The sequence below is a fragment of the Erythrolamprus reginae genome, chromosome 1 (genome assembly GCF_031021105.1).
Source record: "Erythrolamprus reginae isolate rEryReg1 chromosome 1, rEryReg1.hap1, whole genome shotgun sequence".
Taxonomy (NCBI): domain Eukaryota; kingdom Metazoa; phylum Chordata; class Lepidosauria; order Squamata; family Dipsadidae; genus Erythrolamprus; species Erythrolamprus reginae.
Window position 1 is genome coordinate 115594540 of NC_091950.1, and position 19130 is coordinate 115613669.

The 19130-nt window shown below is 40.4% G+C and overlaps 2 protein-coding genes across 9 annotated transcripts in view; one reads left to right on the forward strand and one right to left on the reverse strand.

Moving 5' to 3' along the window:
- The window catches only part of DNAJC24 (DnaJ heat shock protein family (Hsp40) member C24), a 197183-nt gene extending 185557 nt beyond the window's left edge, over positions 1-11626 (forward strand). For all 4 annotated transcript variants that reach the window (XM_070762242.1, XM_070762251.1, XM_070762233.1 and 1 more), the window contains exons 4-5: positions 9854-9922; positions 11429-11626. In XM_070762242.1, the coding sequence (XP_070618343.1) occupies positions 9854-9922; positions 11429-11550 (191 nt within the window). In that variant the 3' untranslated portion in view covers positions 11551-11626. The remainder of the gene's footprint in view (positions 1-9853; positions 9923-11428) is intronic.
- Positions 11307-19130, reverse strand: part of IMMP1L (inner mitochondrial membrane peptidase subunit 1) — a 38536-nt gene continuing 30712 nt past the window's right edge. For all 5 annotated transcript variants that reach the window (XM_070762199.1, XM_070762181.1, XM_070762190.1 and 2 more), the window contains 2 exons: positions 13298-13408; positions 11307-11889 (listed from right to left, as the gene is read on the reverse strand). In XM_070762199.1, coding sequence (XP_070618300.1) covers positions 11821-11889; positions 13298-13408 — 180 coding nt within the window. In that variant the 3' untranslated portion in view covers positions 11307-11820. The remainder of the gene's footprint in view (positions 11890-13297; positions 13409-19130) is intronic.

The following is a 19130-nucleotide window of genomic DNA, read 5'->3' on the forward strand; positions in this document are numbered from 1 at the left end:
CACTTAACAACCAGTCAACATTTACAGCCATTTGCAGCATCCTATCATCCCATGACCACAATTTATGTCATTTCTTTTTTTTGTTGTAAACCAGTATTTACTTCTGATTTCACACACACACACACACACACACACACACACACAAAATCCACCCATTAGAGATAATGGATTCATTTAATGACCATGTGATTCACTTAATGATTGCTGCAAAAAAGAAAAAAGAAATTCAGGTTGGTCATATTATGACCAACTTAACAACAGGTGTGACTTACAACCATGATTCCAGACTCAATTACATTTGGAAGTTGAGGACCACCTGCATTTAATTGTTTTGCTAAGTACATTTACAGAACCAGCAAATTAAGCTCCAAGAAAATAGTTATAGGGATTCAACTATTTCTTAGAAACTATTTAATAAAAATATACTGAAAGTCTCAGCAAGAAGTTTCTAACATTTAATTAATAAAGTGTCACAATAATTTTGTTAGAGGTTATAATTCTCTAATTTGCTGCCGCTTTGAGTCACGGTTTATATATATTGCCAAATTTTCTCAGGAGATGTGTAATTCTGACTCTTATTCTTCTTTTGTTAAAATGTTGTTTCATAAATTTGTGAGGCATTTATTTAAATCAAATTACTTCTAGTTGTCTATTCAGTAGAATTTAAAAGGCAAAATTTAAGATTGTATAACTTCTATTAGGTTGCTTGTATACAGTTTCTATGTATATCTAAAATCTAATTATTTCTGTTTGCAAATGATTCACATGGCCATTTTAGTACACTTACGTTTGCTAATCTCTCTTTTCTAAAGCTTTTCATTAATTTTTAAAACCTGTTTTCATTTCAGTTTCGCCAATGCACTAGTGTCCTAACATTTTTACATTAATACTGATTTTTCATACACTTCTAAAGATGAGCAAATAGTTCAGTTGATCATTTTAATTAAAACTTTGCTATGATTTAAAAGTGACCATTTTGCAAGGCCCATGAAAACCAGCCATGGGAACAGGAATGTTATGACTGCTACCACTGGTGAATAATGGAGCTTCAATTTAGGACTATTAAATATGTTCTTCCTTTTATTTGGTTTTGGTTTTATTTGTTGGTTTTTGTTTTATATTTTTCTTTTTCACCAAACAATTTGTTGGATTATTATCACTGCTAATTATTCTAATCACATTTTATGATGAGAACTGTACACTCCTCCAAGTTGTTAGTTGTTAAAACCTTGCAAAATAAATAACAAATATCAATTTCATACTCTGGTTCTTTACGAACCCTATGGTAAATATAAGCTAAAAGAGGGCACAAAGAGCCATGGAAACATACATGCTCGGCATTACAAGACAAGATAGCAAAACCTGTACAAGGATTAGAAACAAACAAAAGTATACAAGATCATCAGCAGAATAAAAGAATGGAAATGGGCTGATCACCAAACAAGAAGAACTGATGGCAGGTGGACCATGGCAGGTATAGAATGAATTCCACTTGATAATAAGCATCCATAAAAGACCTAAAACAGTGATGGTGAACCTTTTAAGCACCAAATGCACAAACTATGGCTGCGCGCACAAACTGGAAGGCATGGGCACGTATGTGTGAGCTCCGGGCATGCACATGCACCCCAGACATGTGCCCTACCCAAACCTCAAGGTGTAAGCATGCGTGGCAAAGACCGGAAGACCAGCTGGCCAGCAGTAGACATGCGTGCATGCGTGGCAGCAACCGAAAACAGATCTGGGACGATGGCGCGCGTGCCCATGGAGAGGGCTCTGCATGCCACTTCTGTCCTAATTGCCATAGGTTCGCCAAACAAGATGGATCAATGGCATCGGACCAGAATATCTCCTGGACCGCCTTCTGCTGCATGAATCCCAGCGACCGGTTAGGTCCCACAGAGTTGGTCTTCTCCGGGTCCCGTCGACTAAACAATGTCGTTTGGCGGGACCCAGGAGAAGAGCCTTCTCTGTGGCGGCCCCGACCCTTTGGAACCAGCTCCCCCCAGAGATTAGAATTGCCCCCACCCTCCTTGCCTTTCGTAAACTTCTTAAGATCCACCTCTGCCATCAGGCATGGGGGAACTGAGACATCTCCCCCGGGCCTATACAGTTTATGCATGGTATGTTTGTGTGTATGTTTGCTTTTAATAATGGGGTTTTTAGTGTTTTTTAAATTATTAGATTTGTTTTTACATTGTCTTTATTATTGCTGTGAGCCACCCCGAGTCTACGGAGAGGGGCGGCATACAAATCTAATAAATAAATAAATCAGCAAATATTGTGGGGCCAATTGGGAAAAGAAAGTTCAAGACAGTATTGGTTGGAAACATGCGGAAGAGAACATCATCCTGCAGTGGATAGACAATGGCTAAAATGATGATGGTGGTGAATATAATCTCTAGACCAAGTAATTCATTTTTCATCTGTCATTAAGACTTAATAATTTATATAAATGAATAAATAAAATAAAAAAGACTTAACAATTTATCTCCTGTCACCCCTTTGCTTCTGTACTATAGGCTAATTTGGATATATAGATATTTCCTTCATTTTTTAAAAGACTCTCAGTATCTTTCAGTAGCTGAATTTTACTGTTGCTGACATTCAGTATCTTGTGTTCTTGCTTCAAACATATATATTTTTGTCTGTTTGTCATTGTTTCATTAAGGTCGGCAATAAGACCGATACTCTAGATATTTTGAAATGCAAAGTCACATTGAAATGCTAAGTAATGTTTATGGGAATTGAAAGATATAAACTTCATTAGATGCATTCATTGTACTTTGCTTTTTGTCTATTTATTTTCTTAAACTTATACAACTTTTTGTTCTAATAAAGATATCTGAAAGCCATCTTCCATGATTATCCTTATTAATTATGCAGACATCCTATTACATCTTCTCCATCTTAGACTCAAGTTAAGTTTCTGCAATACTGGCTATGAATAATAATCAGATTTTCTTGAGAGACTTTAATATTTTCCTCCCTTTTCCACCTTCTTCAATATCTTAAATATTAGGAAGCTTGGTCTTTGTTTTGTTGATTTGTTGTTGGGAATTTTTTAAATATATAATTACATACATCAAAGTAGCATATTAAAGCATGAAAATATATTTTTAGTAAAGTAAATCAGGCCAGTAACATTTACACTATAATTCAAAAATATTAAGACGTATTTAGGATTAGTTAGTTAGTTAGTTAGTTAGTTAGTTAGTTAGTTAGTTAGTTAGTTAGTTGACTTATGTGCTGCCCCTCTCTGAGGACTCTAGGATATAGAGGATAATCTCATATTTTATAATCTTATATCTAGGTTAATCTCACTTTTTGATGTCATATCTAATTTTTCTAAGGCATGGTCTTAGCATTGAAATCATAAGGATTTATCTTATTCTCTTCTGTGAAAATATTTAACATAGTTTCTCTTCTGTGCATGACAATCTTAATTTGATTATTGATCTGAAGATTCTTCACAAATTAAGATGGGAGATGGATCAGTGGTAGGTTGCTACTGTAACAGTAGGTGGCTGCGCACCACTGCGCAATTTACACACGACCCCCCTAATACCTCCAGGCACCGCCATCTTTTTTCTTTAATTTTTGATATTTTTTGCTTCCTGTGCATGCACGTGTGAGATTTCAGCAATTTTTTGCTTGTGCGTATGCAGGAAATTGAAAAATAAAATCATGCTGGGGACGTGCACGCGAGCACATGCGTAGGGCACACAGGCATGCAAGAATCCTCATGCTACATTCACAGTGCACCTGTAGCAGCAGGTAAGAGGAATGCACCCCTGAGATGGATGATGATATGCTCAGATTCAAAATTTATTTTGTAGTTTAGCGTTGATACCTGGTGTGTTTTTCTGAAATTATGTACCAGTAAAAAGTTTATTGTATTTTCTTCAGTGGTTGACATACAGAATAGTTCCATTTGCAATGCTCTCTTATCTTTCCCCACAGACTATATGCTTGTAAAGCTTTACTGAATTTTGCTTCTAATAATGATTTAGTATTTATTTATAAAATTATGACTGCATTATTTTTCATCCATCGGAGAGTCCTCAGGGAAATTATAGTTTAGAAGTTAAAGAAAAATTATACAGTAGAAGTAGGAAGAGACAAAGCATAATTGTTGTATTTGCCAATTATATAATAACTGATGAAGAATTAAAATATTTTTAATGCTTTCCAAAACACTAATAAAATATTCTGTTTTATTTCTGTTGGAGGAAAACATCTCAGCTATTAGGATAACACAAAAAAGTCTTCAAAGGAAATCTTAAATTAAGGGCAATTTCATATGGAAGGATTCGGTCTTTTAGGTATTTCATTTAGGTTTTATTGTCCAGAAACACCACTTGTTATCCAACAAAAAATAGTTGTATAAGCAGCTATTTCATTCATCTTCTAAGATATTCTGTCAAAGTGTGTAACAAAATAAGATTGTGAATAAAATATTCAGAAAGTGTTCTAACATGTTGCTAGAACATGCTCATTTTTCTTGGGCCCAAAATCTAGCAGTTCTTCGGGGTTACGCAGTTTTATTTTGAGATGGAAACGACACTCTCTATAACTTAAACCAGAGGTTTAGCCTCATTAGCCTCATTTAATTTAGACACTTTTAACCCATGCTGATCTTCTAATTTATCTTATCCTTAACCCATGTCCTTTAATTCCAATGACTCTGATACTGTTTCCTTATTATGTATTCTTGTTCTATACTCTTAGAGGTGATGCAATGGTACAGAGATTAAGACACTGGGCTTGCCTGTTAGAAAGCTGACAACCTGAGTGCTGCACAACAGTGTGAGCTCCCATTATTCACCCCAGCTCCTGCCAGCTTAGCAGTTCAAAAGCATGCAAATGCAAGTAGATAAATAGGTACCACTTCTGCGTATTTTCATGCTGGCCACATATGACAAAAGCATCTCTTAGACAATGCAGGCTCCCCTGGCGAATTGGAGATACGCATTCTCCCCTTGAGTCAATCATGACTGCATGGGGCAAACCTTCAAACCTATATTCTTATCATATAATATAGTATACAATGGGTTTCCTATTCTGTTCTTTTCTGTTGGTGTTGTTTTGTTTGTTTTTGCCCTTCCTAGACCACTTCAGTTTCTTAGTTACTTGTCTGCCAGGAGAAAGAATGTGGCGTTTGGTATCACAAATCAGTGAGCTTGGACATTGGAGATTCTGACAGTCCCGTCCCCCTGCTGCTACTGTTATCCTAGCCTTGCTTTTATGTCCTTGAAATTCTTAAAGTTGCCATCATGATGGATTGTAGTGGCTACTTCTTTGGGCTTCTAATCTGAATACTGGTGCTCTAGTGCATTCTGAAAATTCACTGTGCTCTTCTGAAAGACAACCTAGGTTCATGATGGTGAATCTATGGCACACGTGCCATAACTGGCGCACAGAGCCCTTTCTGCAGACATGCGAGTTATCGCCCATCTCAGCTCCACTGCACATGCGTGCCTGAGCCTCCTACCAGCCAGTTAATTTTGGGGATGTGCGGGGGGCATGCGGGAGATACCCATACATGTGGGAGGTCTCACACACATGCACAGGGGAGCTCGGGGGTCACATGTGCAGGGGGCAGGGGGAGCACAGAGACTGGTGCGCCCCACCACAGCCTGGTTTTGGACCCAGGAGGCTGCAGGTGGCCTCCTAGGCCCAAAATGGGGCATGGGGGATGCGGTATTACCCCAGTCCATTTTTTGGTCCCAGGAGACTGCAGGGATGCCTGCTAGTTCCAAAATGGGGTGTGGGGGTGGGGCATGCCCCACAGCCCATTTTTGGTTCCAGAAATCTGCAGGGATGCCTATCAAGGATGCTTGCTAGGCCCAAAATTGGGCGTGGGGGTGCTGTACGCCCCCCATGGCCTGTTTTTGGCATCAGGTTGCTGCAGGAGGCCTGTTAGGCCCAAAATGGGGACACCGGGAAGCATGGGGGGGGGTTCACAAATGCATGCATGGATGACACATTGCATTTTGGGTGCTGGCAAGCATGCTGTCACATGCACTCATGTTTTCGGCATACAACAAGAAAAATGTTAGCCATCACTGACCTAGGTCATCTCCAACTGCCTGCAATCTGGTCCTCTTGATTATGAGCACACAGGGCTACTCTCCTTCCAATGTTCTGGATTGTTTGACACTGGCTTTACCAATATATTCTGAGGTGGTCCACTACTGTCTACAATTCTTGCCACAAATGCCGCCACATTTCAGTTACCAGCAGGGGTGGGCTGCAGCCAGAACGCCTGGAACGGTCGTTCAGCTGGGGAAAGCGGAGTGTGTAGGCCTGTTCCGGTTCCAGCTGCTTGTGCACGCACATGCACGAGTAGCCAGAGCGATTCCAGTAAAAAATTACCGGCTTTTTTGCTTCCGCCCATGTGCGGAAGCAAAGAAGCTGGCAATTTTTGCTGCCGGAAAGATGCCTGCATGCCATTCTGGCTGCTGTCCATCTGTGGCCGCACCATGCCTGTGGCACCCCTGCAGGCAAGTTAAAGACCGGGTGGACGGCTTGCAGCACGGCACGGGCTGGGAGTAGGTGGTGGTGGGGAGCCGCTGACACGAGAGACACGGGGGCTGGCAGGGCAAAAGACAGCTGGCGACTGCAGGGAGCTGCTACTGCGAGAGGCACCGGGGGTGGGCAGGGCAAAAGGCGGCAGGGAGCCGCTGTGACAGGCACACGGTGGGGAAGCGAACGGTGGTGAGTGGGGTGAAATGCAGTGGCAAGCGGCCACTTACCCTTTTTTATGCTATTTCTGGGGGGGGTTCACTTTTGGGCATGCGCAGAAGCGGAAAACCCCCAGAAACCTCATCCTTGTGCAAGATTAGGCTTCTGCGCAGGTGCAGATGCTGAATCCTATGCAGGGAGCGCACAGGGATGGGGGCGTGCACTCCCAGCCCATTCCGGTATGGCTGGGAATGCTAGCCCACTCCTGGTTACCAGTGTACTTCTGATGTGACCTTATTTAGTGTTTTTCCTTTTTCTTTATGCTTCCCCTCACCACTAATTCTCTTGACAGCTAAGCCTTCTTGAAAGGGCCAGCTTGTAATACCTTCAAGGATGGGGCTTGTAAAGGTGGAAGATGCAGAATGCATATATTTATGCTGTTATCACTTATTAGAGACAGAACAAAGTTTGCAGCCATATCTTATTTCCACTCTCATTTTAGTTTTTTAATGATTTATTTCCTGCTATCTGGAAGGAAAGACTTGAGAGTAAAGCCAAAGAACAAAGAACAGAAGGCTTTGCTCTAAATGAATATGGATGGAACCTTTTAAAAAGTATAACATTATATATCACATTAAATAACTAATATAATTATTATAAAGAATTTATATCATTATAAAGAAAAAATGATTTGAAAATAAGAAAATATTTGCTTTATCAAGCTTCAGTGAAGACCTAAATTGTAATATTTCTTCTTCAACTATTACTAAGGTAGATTAGTAAATAACAGAAAGATAATGGCTCATTTTCGTTTCTCTTTCAATAGCAGCAAAATTTTAGATGTAAATGGGTTAACTTTGTTTTAATTGTGTGTTTAATTTATTGAAGTGTGCAGAATTGGTTAGGTCAGAGAGGTTTTATTGATCCAGTAATTATCTCTAACTTGTCTGATTTGTTTTAATTGCCTTCATTAAGATTAATTTAGATGGAACTTTTTCCTTGGGGAATCTGTAGTGTAGATTTCAGGTAAAATTAGAATCACAATTTAAGGTTGCAAAAAGGAAGAAGAGACCATAGCCCAACTTGATACTGGTTAATCGGCCGCTAATTAATGAATTGCGTGGGGGAGAAATTATGCTTTAATATTAAAGTGCTAATTAGAATTTTTTTCACTAATACATGAGGGCAGTTAAAATAAGTGTTTAATTTCACTACCAATACATTATTCATAGTTAACTATTGAGGTAGCAGATTGGATACGCCAAAATGGAGAACATCAGTATAATATTTGTTCTAGAATATTTCTTTCAGTTAAGAGAATGTACTAACTCAATTTCTTCCTTATATTGATGTGGATTCTAAATACGTTTAAGTCCCTTTCCATATATTTCTTATCTCTAAATATTTAAAATATTACAGTGATCCCTCGATTTTCGCGATCTCGAGCTTCGCGAAACGCTATATCGCGATTTTTCCACCCGATGACGTCACTCTCTTCCTTCCTTTCTCATCTTTCTTTCTCTCTTTCTCTATCTTGCTTCTTCCTCTCTCACACTCTCTTCCTCCCTCTCTCATCTCTTTCTTTCCTTCTCTCTCTTTCTCTATCTCTCCCCCTCTTGCTGGCGGGCGGCGGGCGGGTGGGCGAGCGGGGGCATCAGCGAGGAGCCGGGGTTTCCCCTTTGCGTGGGCGGCGGGGAAACCCCGATCTTCGTCTGCTCGCTGCTGCTGCGGCCGCCCAGCAGCTGATCTGCTCGGCGGCAGCAGCGAGGAGCCGAATCGGGCTTTCCCCTTTGCGTGGGCGGCGGGGAAACCCCGATCTTCGTCTGCTCGCTGCTGCTGCCGCCGAGCAGATCAGCTGCTGGGCGGCCGCAGCAGCAGCGAGCAGACGAAGATCGGGGTTTCCCCGCCGCCCACGCAAAGGGGAAAGTCCGATTCGGCTCCTCGCTGCTGCTGCTGCCGCTGAGCAGATCAGACGCTGGGCGGCCGCAGCAGCAGCGAGCAGACGAAGATCGGGGTTTCCCTGCCGCCCACACAAACTCCACCATCTGCACATGCGTGGCCATGGAAAAAGGGCGCGCATGCGCAGATGGTGTTTTTATTTCCGCAACCCTACATCGCGAAAAATCGATTATCGCGAGGGGTCTTGGAACGGAACCCTCGCGATAATCGAGAGATCACTGTATATCCATTTGATATTCTGTTAATACATCTTGTACCTTTAATATATCTATACTTAAATATTCATTAACGTATAAATGAGCATTAAACTTTGTAATGTATTAATATTATTCAGCATATCTTACTGAATAATTGTTATTATTTAATTTGAGAAAGCAAGGAATCCCAATAGTTAAATTAAGATTTCACTTTAAAAATATGAAATTGTAATTGTCTGCAAAGCAGTGAATGATAAAGTTTTATCTTCTATGGAGACTACTCTATTATCCTGTCAGAAAACCATTATTGCACTGTAAATCTCAAATAATTTGTTAATAGATTTGCCACTTAATGATACTATGAGTTAATTATCTAGCTACCATCCCATTTTTCACTTTGCATTTATATTATATAGTGCTTTATGTGTTGTTAATCTTAATTGTGATTATTTTATCTTATAAATATCTCATACTATTATTACATTAACCTGTACATGTCTAAACTCCATCAGAAGATGTATCTCTTTGTATGTGTGTATGTATATACACACACATGCACCTCTAAAACACATTTGTATCTATTAGCACATACTGTCCTTTCCGAAGCATAAGAAACATTTTGTATAAATATGAAAGATAAACTATAATACTTTCCCTAGATATTTTTGAAATTTTATAACCCTGGAAAGAACAAGTTGAAGGGACAAGAAGAAATAGCATATTATAAAGCCTAGGATAAGGTCTATGATTGGTTGAATAGACGATTAAGAAATAATGAATAACTAATTATAATTATAAATAAGCAAATAGTAAATAATTGTAATTACTATTAGAATGCTAAGTATATAAGAACAAAAGAGAAAGATATAGTATGAAACATAAGCACATGCTTCTTTTCCCTCTTGAGCTCATGAATAGAAAACAGAAAACAAATCTGTATGTTGTTGTGAGCTTACAGACTTTATCTTAGCTAATGCTGCTGAAAATGATATCTTTTTGTTTTCTCATAGAATATGAATTAGAACAAGGATGTCCAGTGGATACTCAGATTTCACTTGAAGAGATGGCCTGGAACCACAGTAAGCTATGTGAAACCACCTGATACTGTGAATTGAAATATTAACGTATAAATGAGCATTGCTGAATAGCAAGCAAGAAGCTGGTTGCAGAGGTAACAACTACCGGATTTTTCGGAGTATAAGACACATCTTTTTCCTCCCTAAAAGAGGCTGAAAATTCAGGTCTTATACTCTGAATGTTGCTTCACAACCCCTCCCCAAAAGCTTTTCCCCCCCAGCCCTAACTAGGTGTTAACGATCTTCCCAGCTTTTACCTTACAGGTTCTTTTCATTGTTACTCTTTGCAAAGATGCTTTCCAACTCCTAAGGCTTTGCAGGGTTTTTTCATTGATCTAACTTGCTCCAAATGTTTCTTTCCAGCCATAACCAGGTACTAACAATGTTCCCAGCTCTTACCCGCTTGCAAGTTCTTTCATCGCTACCCTTTTCGAAAAATGTTTTCCAAGCCCTACATTTTGTACTTTTTTTCATTGCTCTAAATATTTCTTTCCAGCCCTAACCAGGTGCTAACAATATTCCCAGCTCTTACTGGCTTGCAAGCTCTTTCACTGTTATTCTCTCTGAATAAGGTTTTTTTTTAAGCCCTAACTAGGGGTTAAAATAATATGCTGAAGCTGACCAGACTAAGGATGCCTGCCAGATGAATATCTGGTACTGATTCTTTTCCCTATTTTCCTCCCAAAAAAACCAAGGTGCGTCTTATACTCCAGTGTGACTTATACTCCGAAAAATACGGTATTTGTTTACACCCATGAAACTGATAATTCTGTTTAGAAATGAAGACAATCAGAAGTGTTACAAATAACATTCATTGTGTTGTTTAACTTTCTTTTAAAAGCATCTGTACCAATAACTATTACCTCATCCTGTTGTCACAAATTCCACAGTTAAATGTTTATGTGGTATATGAAATACTTTAAGCAATTTAGATTTACTGTTTGTAAAAGGAAACACTTCTTGGCAATTACATCATCGCCCTCCATTATTCTTTTTTAATCATAACAAACTGGTGCGTTTTGATTGCTCTTTTTTACTGTCCCAGCTTTGTTACTGTTTGTGTATATAGCAAATTGCTTTGTGTAATTTATTGTATGTATAGTATTTAACTGACTTGATACGCTGATAGTTAGAAAGTCTTTCAGTTAGTGGTGCAAAATGCTTTTTGTACGTATATGCAAATGATTGTAAACATAACTATGGATTAAGTTACAGAACAGGTAATTCACCATGTTTTCCCCCTCTAGCTATCAGGATTTCTAGAATAGCAAAAAGCTGTATCACAAAAGGCATTTACAAACTTGTCTCTCAACCACAACTGAAAATACGTTTTCTTGTGGGTATTGCCTGATTTCATTCCACGTGGGAATATAAAATTATGCCATAGTTTCTTTTCTTATACAAATTGTTTATTGTTCTGCTTTAAATATTTAATTCAGTTTCTGTTCAATATAAGCATTTCAGTGATATATGAGGAATAATTGAAACTGATTTATTTTGTTTCAACAGATGATCACTGCTATTCTTTCACATGCCGATGTGGTGGAAAATACATTGTTTCTAAAAATGAAGTTGAAGATGTTTCATTAGTAAGCTGTGATACATGTTCATTAGTTATAGAAATTATCTGATGTGCCATCCAGGAAATACATCAATGCAGCTGGTACTGTAAATAGCTGGAATAGTAAAGAATACCTCAATCTGAAATTGTTTAATTCTTGCATTCCGAATGGTTGAATGTGTGTGAAAATTTTCAGAAGAAAAGGTGTTATGATTAGTTTTAATGAAACAGAGAGTCTAAAAATTAATTTAAAATAATCTTCAATCGCAACACATCATTTATTGAATATAAAAATATAAATTGCATTTGAAAGGTTAAAAAAGATGACAACATAAATCAATTAGCCTTTACATATCCTGTGACCGTTGGGACTTGAACGCAGAAACCCAAAATCTGTCAAAGGCCAAAGCTGTGAAATAAAACAAACAATTACTTAACACGTTGAGCATCAGTCATCCTTTAGATTTTCTATATTTCAACTGAAGTTTTACTGCAGTGAACTGAACATCTTAAATAGGCTATTAGAAAGGTAAGACTTGCGTGTTTTTCAGACTGATGCACTCCCCCTCACCCGCAAAAAAAGTTGGTGGAAATGTGTCTGCATCTTACACAGCAAATATTACAGCTGGGAAGGGTTGGTGCAAGGCCGATCAGCTGTTCTAGGTGGCAGGAATCGTTTATGATAATGTGAATATATATGATGAATTATCATTACTTTAAGATGTATGTATGACTATTATGGAGGATTTGGGGGGTTTTCTACATACATCAAAAAATCATTGGTATTCTTTAGGCAGATACTTATATAAACAAAATAGGTGAATTATGAATAAATATTATGAAATATGAGAGTTATTAGCAAACTTCAATTTTGTAAGAAACAATACGGATGAAATACACCCAAGTGAAGCAGGAAGCTGAAATAATTTTTAAAATATATCATTAAAGTCTTCTGTTTATGGGAAAATGGCATAAAACCATTTTTATAAAATGATCCATCACACTAAAAGCATGTTATGGCTAATATTGAGGAAGAAGAGCGGCTTCTATAAAGGAAAAGCCTTATACTACAGCCATTTATGTTTTTTGATACTGTGAACATGAAAATATTGATCTGGAAGATTTTATACTTCGATTTCTGAAAAGCTTTTAGCAAATCCCTCGCTGAGGATTTCTGAACTAACTAAGCAAACAAGGAATTCGAGTTCAGGTACTCTTAGGAATCAATAACTGGTTAAAGAAAAGCACTAATCAGCGTAAGAATAACTGAAGAGATGCAAGCTGTGGAGTCACTGAAGGCGTGGAATGAGTGGTATTTTAATTCTTGTTCTGGAAGTGAAAAAAACCTTTCAGGTGTTCATAAGGCAGACCACTGATTTTCTATATATCACATCATATGAGGCTAACAAGAAAGACATTGTAATATTTGGAAAGCAGGAAGGGAAGTCCCATTGTGAAAATTGTTGGGTCCAAACTAGTATATTTACTATTGTTATATTTGCTGCAAAAAAAAAAAAAGACGGTTCAATGTGGTGGTGTTTTTATATGTGAAGAGAGAAAATCAAACAAATTCTTGAAAGGGAGAGAAATTGTGTTTGTGTATGTGTGCGCGCGCACATATTTTTATGTAGGTAGATACTTAACTAATACTTTGTAAAGGCTTAAACACAATCTTGTTTAAGATCATGTTCTTTGTAACATTTTAACACTCTGGTCTCTGTGTTTCACTAGCTAATGAACATGTCTCATTGTCATAGCTTATGCCCAAAGACTATAACAACTGTTAAATTAACACATTTTAGATTGCAGGAATGTACCTTAAAGCAAATTCGTCCTCTTATCAATCCATATGGAACAGGACCATAACACCTGGAATCTGTAGAATTCTTGAGATTATCACCTTCTAACCAAACATGTCCTTTAGGTACCTGAGAAATATTAAAATTATAGAACAAATATGTAGGTGAAAAGCAGTGCAATTAATAAGCCTAGTTTCATACGCTACACAATTGCAGCAAATGAATAATTTTACACTTTTAGATTCAGGGGGAGGAAATCCAATAAATACTCTGTCATAGGCTCCCCAAAACACTGCAGACAAAAATCTCCAAATGGAGATGTTAGCTTGGACTGGTATGACATGCACTTATTTAATAGACTTTAAAAGAGTTAATTTAGGATGGTGACTGAAAATCTTGCTCTACTGTCACAGTAATAGCATAAGCAGGGCAAGCCACACACTATCAACATCCTGAGGCCAGCACTAAGGCTAGACCAGTTAGTAAGCTTCTGATGAACTAAATGGTAATTGATTGTGACATCAATTACGAATAATCTCATCATTTTATCAGAGAGGACTTGTCAAAGTTCTAATTAATATCACAGTTCATTCTATGTGCAGGCAGGATTCACAACACATAATATTGTATTAATGACCATCACAAACCAGCAATCCCTCCTTATAATTTAAAAATTAATAATGGTGACCTTACAATATGACAGAAGCCTTTTAATATGGACTGCATATGAACAACATGCTAGGGCTTCAGCCATAACGAAATTGCTTTATATCAATCATAGTACAACAGCTATAGTAAATAGAACAGTTCCTGGACTTAGATATATTGAAATAACTGAACGGCTATTAAAACTAATGTGAAGTTAAACATTTTAGAACTCAGAAATGAATTTCTAAAATAAATGAATGAAAATAACAAACAAAAATGTTTGGTCCTGCCTTTGTTCCAAAAGGCAGGACCCAAATGAAGGGAAGAGGGGAAACATGGAGGGGAAATGTGGGTTGGCAGAGTGAGAAGAACTAAACTGAATAAGGAAAAAATGGAAAATTTGGTGGGGATGGAACAGCTAAATGGTTTGAAGCTGGACATTACAAACACTAGATTTGTTGGTTGGAAGATCAGGTCAAGGCAGAGTGAGGAGTAGTTATTGAGTGTCTAGACAGAATGAGACAAAGCTCTTCTGAAGTGATGGAAGGAGAGGACATAAATCCAAACTCCATTTATCCTCTAAACAGAAATGCATCTAGTGCTTTGAGGTAGCGATTCCAGGTATTTTACCATCCCTACACATTTCTCAAAAGCAAAAGGGAAATGTAATGTAACACAAATTTTGTTCCCAGCTTTAAAATGTTATATTCTAATTGCTTATGTCTAAAACAAATTAAAAATTTCTTACATTCATCATAAACTTCGCTTTTCTGACCACGGCAACAAAAATTATGCATTTTTACTATAGAAACAGACGATTTTGCATCTTCTCATTTATAGAGTCAGACTAAGAACACTATACATTGCAAATTTACACAGATTACCAAAATCTGTTCAGAAGTGTGCCGTTTTCCGAGATTTACGACTATACAGTGATACCTCCTCTTACAAACTCCTCTTCATACAAACTTTTCATGATACGAACCCAGTGTTTAAGATTTTTTTGCCTCTTATTCCGAACTATTTTCACCTTATGAACCTGAGCAGCCGCCAGGATTTCCCTGAGGCTCCTCGATTGCCTTCATTTTTGCCAGCGATGCTTTGAATCCCAGCGACAAATGCCCCCCCATCCAAACTGCATGGGGAAAAGACTCATGGAGCTCAAGAGAGGAGAAAGGTGTGGGAGAAATGAGCAGAATGGGGTGGGCAAAAACGGGAGGGACCCATGGAGCTCAAGAGGAGAAAGGTGTGGGAAAAATGAGCAGGACAGGGTGGGCAAAAATGGGAGGGACTCATGGAGCTCAAGAGGAGAAAGGTGTGGGGAAAATGAGCAGGACGGTGGGCAAAAACGGGAGGGACCCATGGAGCTCAGGAGAGGAGAAAGGTGGGAAAATGAGCAGGACAGGGTGGGCAAAAACGGGAGGGACTCATGGAGCTCAAGAGGAGAAAGATGTGGGGAAAATGAGCAGAACGGGGTGGGCAAAAACAGGAGGGAAAGACCCATGGAGCTCAAGAGAGGCTCTTTTTGCCTTGCTTCGTTGGGACTGCCACCTCTTGCCACCTCTCGCTGTCCCTCCACCCACTCCATTTGCCTCAGCTTAGTCTACCCCCCCCCCCGGCTTTTTTTTTTAAAGCCTTAATGTTTTGGATTTTCCTAATGGCCTTGCACGCATTATTGGCTTTTCCATTGATTCCTATGGGAAACATTGTTTCATCTTACGAACTTTTCACCTTACGAACCTCCTCCTGGAACCAATTAAGTTTGTAAGAGGAGGTATTACTGTGCTGCAAATCAGTTTCACGAATCAGTCGCCAAATATAGTCGCCCATCATATTTTTGTTATATTGTCCTTGGTAAAGGCGTTCAAAGTTCATAATGTCCTGGTGAAAGCGCTCGCCTTGCTCCTCTGAATAAACTCCCATGTTCTTTTTGAACTTATCAAGATGAGCATCAAGGATATGGATTTTGAGTGACATCGTGCAGCCCATTGCAGCATAGTTCTTTATCAGAGTCTGAACTTCCTCTGATCTGTGACTTGGACGCTTTCATCTAATAAGTTCCATTGCTTGAGCCTTGATGTCAGAAGCTCAGGGTTGGACTTGGCGAGACCAAGGTCTCTGATCAGATCGCTGAGGTCTTTTTGGTTAGGGTAGTATGGCTTCCGCTCCTCATCTGCATATGAAGAGAAATTGTGATCTTCAACATCTTCCATGGTGTCTGACCTGCTGCTTTCTTTTGAAGGTGGTGAAGCTCTGTCTGGAGGTGGCAGTTCAGGGCAGTGTGGTACTGGGGCAATAGATGAAGGAATGTCAGGATACATTATAGGCGGTACATTTTTGCCAGTGCGGCGTTTGGAAGGGTTCACCATGCAGAAGTAGCAATTTGTTGAGTGATCAGTCGATTCATGCCAAATTCTTGGGATAGAAAAATGCATGGCTCTCTTCTCTCCCCTGTACCAACCTATAAGCAAACAAAATAAAATTTGGATTGAGAATTTGATTTAGGCCTATTTCACACTAATGACTAGTGATATTTACAATGTTAACACAGTTAATCTGCTATTTAAGAGAGTAGCATTTATCCACTTACCTTCAAGAGTTTTCTTGCAGTGCTCACATGTGAAATGAGGAGCCCATGGTTTGTCTTGGTCACCAACAGGCATGCCGAAGTATGCTTTGTAGGCTTCACACATCTTAGCTTCCACAGAGTACTTTTCCACTCTTGTCTTTATAAACTGGCCACATATGTAGCAAAATGTGTCTGCTGGATGTATGCAACCTCTTGATGTCATCTAAATTGACTAAGCTGCTGTGTACTGTAATGAAAAAGGATGTCTCTCCAAACTTGATAAAAATGGTCTTTATTCCACACAGTATTAAAGTACAAGAGTATACTGAGGATTCAGCAGAGCAAGATTGATCACCCAGTTCCAGAGTAACACTATATATATATACAGTGATCCCTCGAGTTTCGCGATCTCGATCTTCGGGAAACGCTATATCGCGATTTTTTAAAAAATATTAATTAAAAAAAAAACCACTTCCGGGTTTGGCTTCGGGAGTCAGCTGGGAAGCGGTGCGGCTGTTTTAAAAGGTCGCAGCCGGCCTGGGGGGCTTCCCAGCACCCCCCCAAACCCCCAACCAGTGTTCGGGGGGGTGCTGGGAAGCCCCCCAGGCCGGCTGCGACCTTTTAAAACAGCCGCGCCGCTTCCCAGCTGAGTCCTGAAGCCAAATGCCAAAGGCGAACTTCCGCGTTTGGCTTCAGGACTCAGCTGGGAAGCGGCGCAGCTGTTTTAAAAGGTCGCAGCCTGCCTGGGGGGCTTCCCAGCACCCCCCCGAACCCCCAACCTGGGTCTTCCCGGCCGCCCACGCAAAGGGGAAACCCCGGCTCCTCGCTGATGCCCGCCGCTCGCCCGCCCGCCAGCAAGAGGGGGAAGACCCAGGGAAGGTTCCTTCGGCCGCCCAGCAGCTGATCTGCTCGGTAGCGCAGCAGCAGCGAGGAGCCGAATCGGGGTTTCCCCTTTGCGTGGGCGGCGGGGAACGCAAACTCCACCATCTACGCATGCGCGGCCATAGAAAAAAGGGCGCGCATGCGCAGATGGTGTTTTTACTTCCGCAACCCTACATCGCGAAAAATCGATTATCGCGAGGGGTCTTGGAACGGAACCCTCGCGATAATAGAGGGATCACTGTATATACATTTACATTCCTAAGCTCCTCCTGTAATGGGTGTGGGGTGAAGTGTGAATACAGTGGTCCCCCGATTATTGCGAGGGTTCCGTTCCAGGACCCCTCGCAATGATCGGTTTTTCGCGAAGTAGCGCTGCGGAAGTAAAAACACCATCTGCGCATGCGCAGATGGTGTTTTTACTTCCGCCGCAGCAGCGAGGAGTCGAAGATTGGGGTTTCCCCACCGCCCACGCAAACTCCTCGCTGCCACTCGTCCGCCCTTCGCCCACCCACGCCGTTCGCTCGCGCCGCTTCCCAGCTGAGTCCTGAAGCCAATTCGCTTCAGGACTCAGCTGGGAAGCGGCGCGAGCGAACGGCGTGGGTGGGCGAAGGGCGGGCGAGCGAAGGGCGCGCGGGCAGGCAGGCGGCGGACAAGCCGTTCGCTCTTGCCGCTCGCTCGCGCCGCTTCCCAGCTGAGTCCTGAAGCCAATTCGCTTCAGGACTCAGCTGGGAAGCGGCGCGAGCGAACGGCGTGGGCGGGCAAAGGGCGGGCGAGCGGCAGTGAGGAGTTTGCGTGGGCGGTGGGGAAACTCCTCGCTGATGCCCGCCGCTCGCCCTCCCGCCAGCAAGAGGGGGAAGACCCAGGGAAGCCGCCCAGCAGCTGATCTGCCCGGCGCCATCTATGCATGCATGCCCATAGAAAAAAGGGCGCGCATGCGCAGATGGTATTTTTACTTCCGGGTTGAAAAATCGCCATATAGCCGTTTCGCAATGATCGGGATCGCAATACCCGGGGGATCACTGTACTGTCGTTGTCAGAATCTGAATAGATATTGAATTTACGCCTGTCTGTCTAGGTCAATTCCCCTTTTGTCTGTGATGGCCACTGCCCACTTACTATACAATCCCAATCAATTAGATCCTGTCTCTCAGGAAGGGCTATAGTGGCCCTATATAACTGTAGTTATTCAGCTACCTACAATTCTGTACAGTCCCAGAAAGTTCTAGATAATTCTGGACAGTTCTAGAAACTTCTTGATAGTTCTCACAATTCCAGAAGCTTCTTAAGTATCTTGAAATATTGCAAATATCCTTAAAAATAGATCAATTTCAAAATATTGTGCTGACCACAAAAGCAAAGTTTACAGGGAATAATAACTTTTTTCTATTCATTTAAGGTACAACCAATCAGGAAAACACACTTAACAACTGGGAACATTTTTTTTTTGAAAATTGTTACAAAGGGGCAGGCTTAAATGTGCTTCCAGATGGGAGTATAAGAACTGACTCCCTATATTCTTCACGGAGAAAAATGCCAACTCCCAACTTCATCCACAATTTTCCCAAGGGAAAGACATCCTCCCTAATATTTTGATGTCTTTGAAAAGGGTAGGGGTTTATGCTTAACAAAGGTATTAGGAAATCATGAACACAAAATACAATTTCCAACTTAACCAGAGAGTATTAAACATGTTGGGAAAATCTCAGTATCTGACAACCAGCCCCAAGAATTAAATGCCTAATGGATAGCATT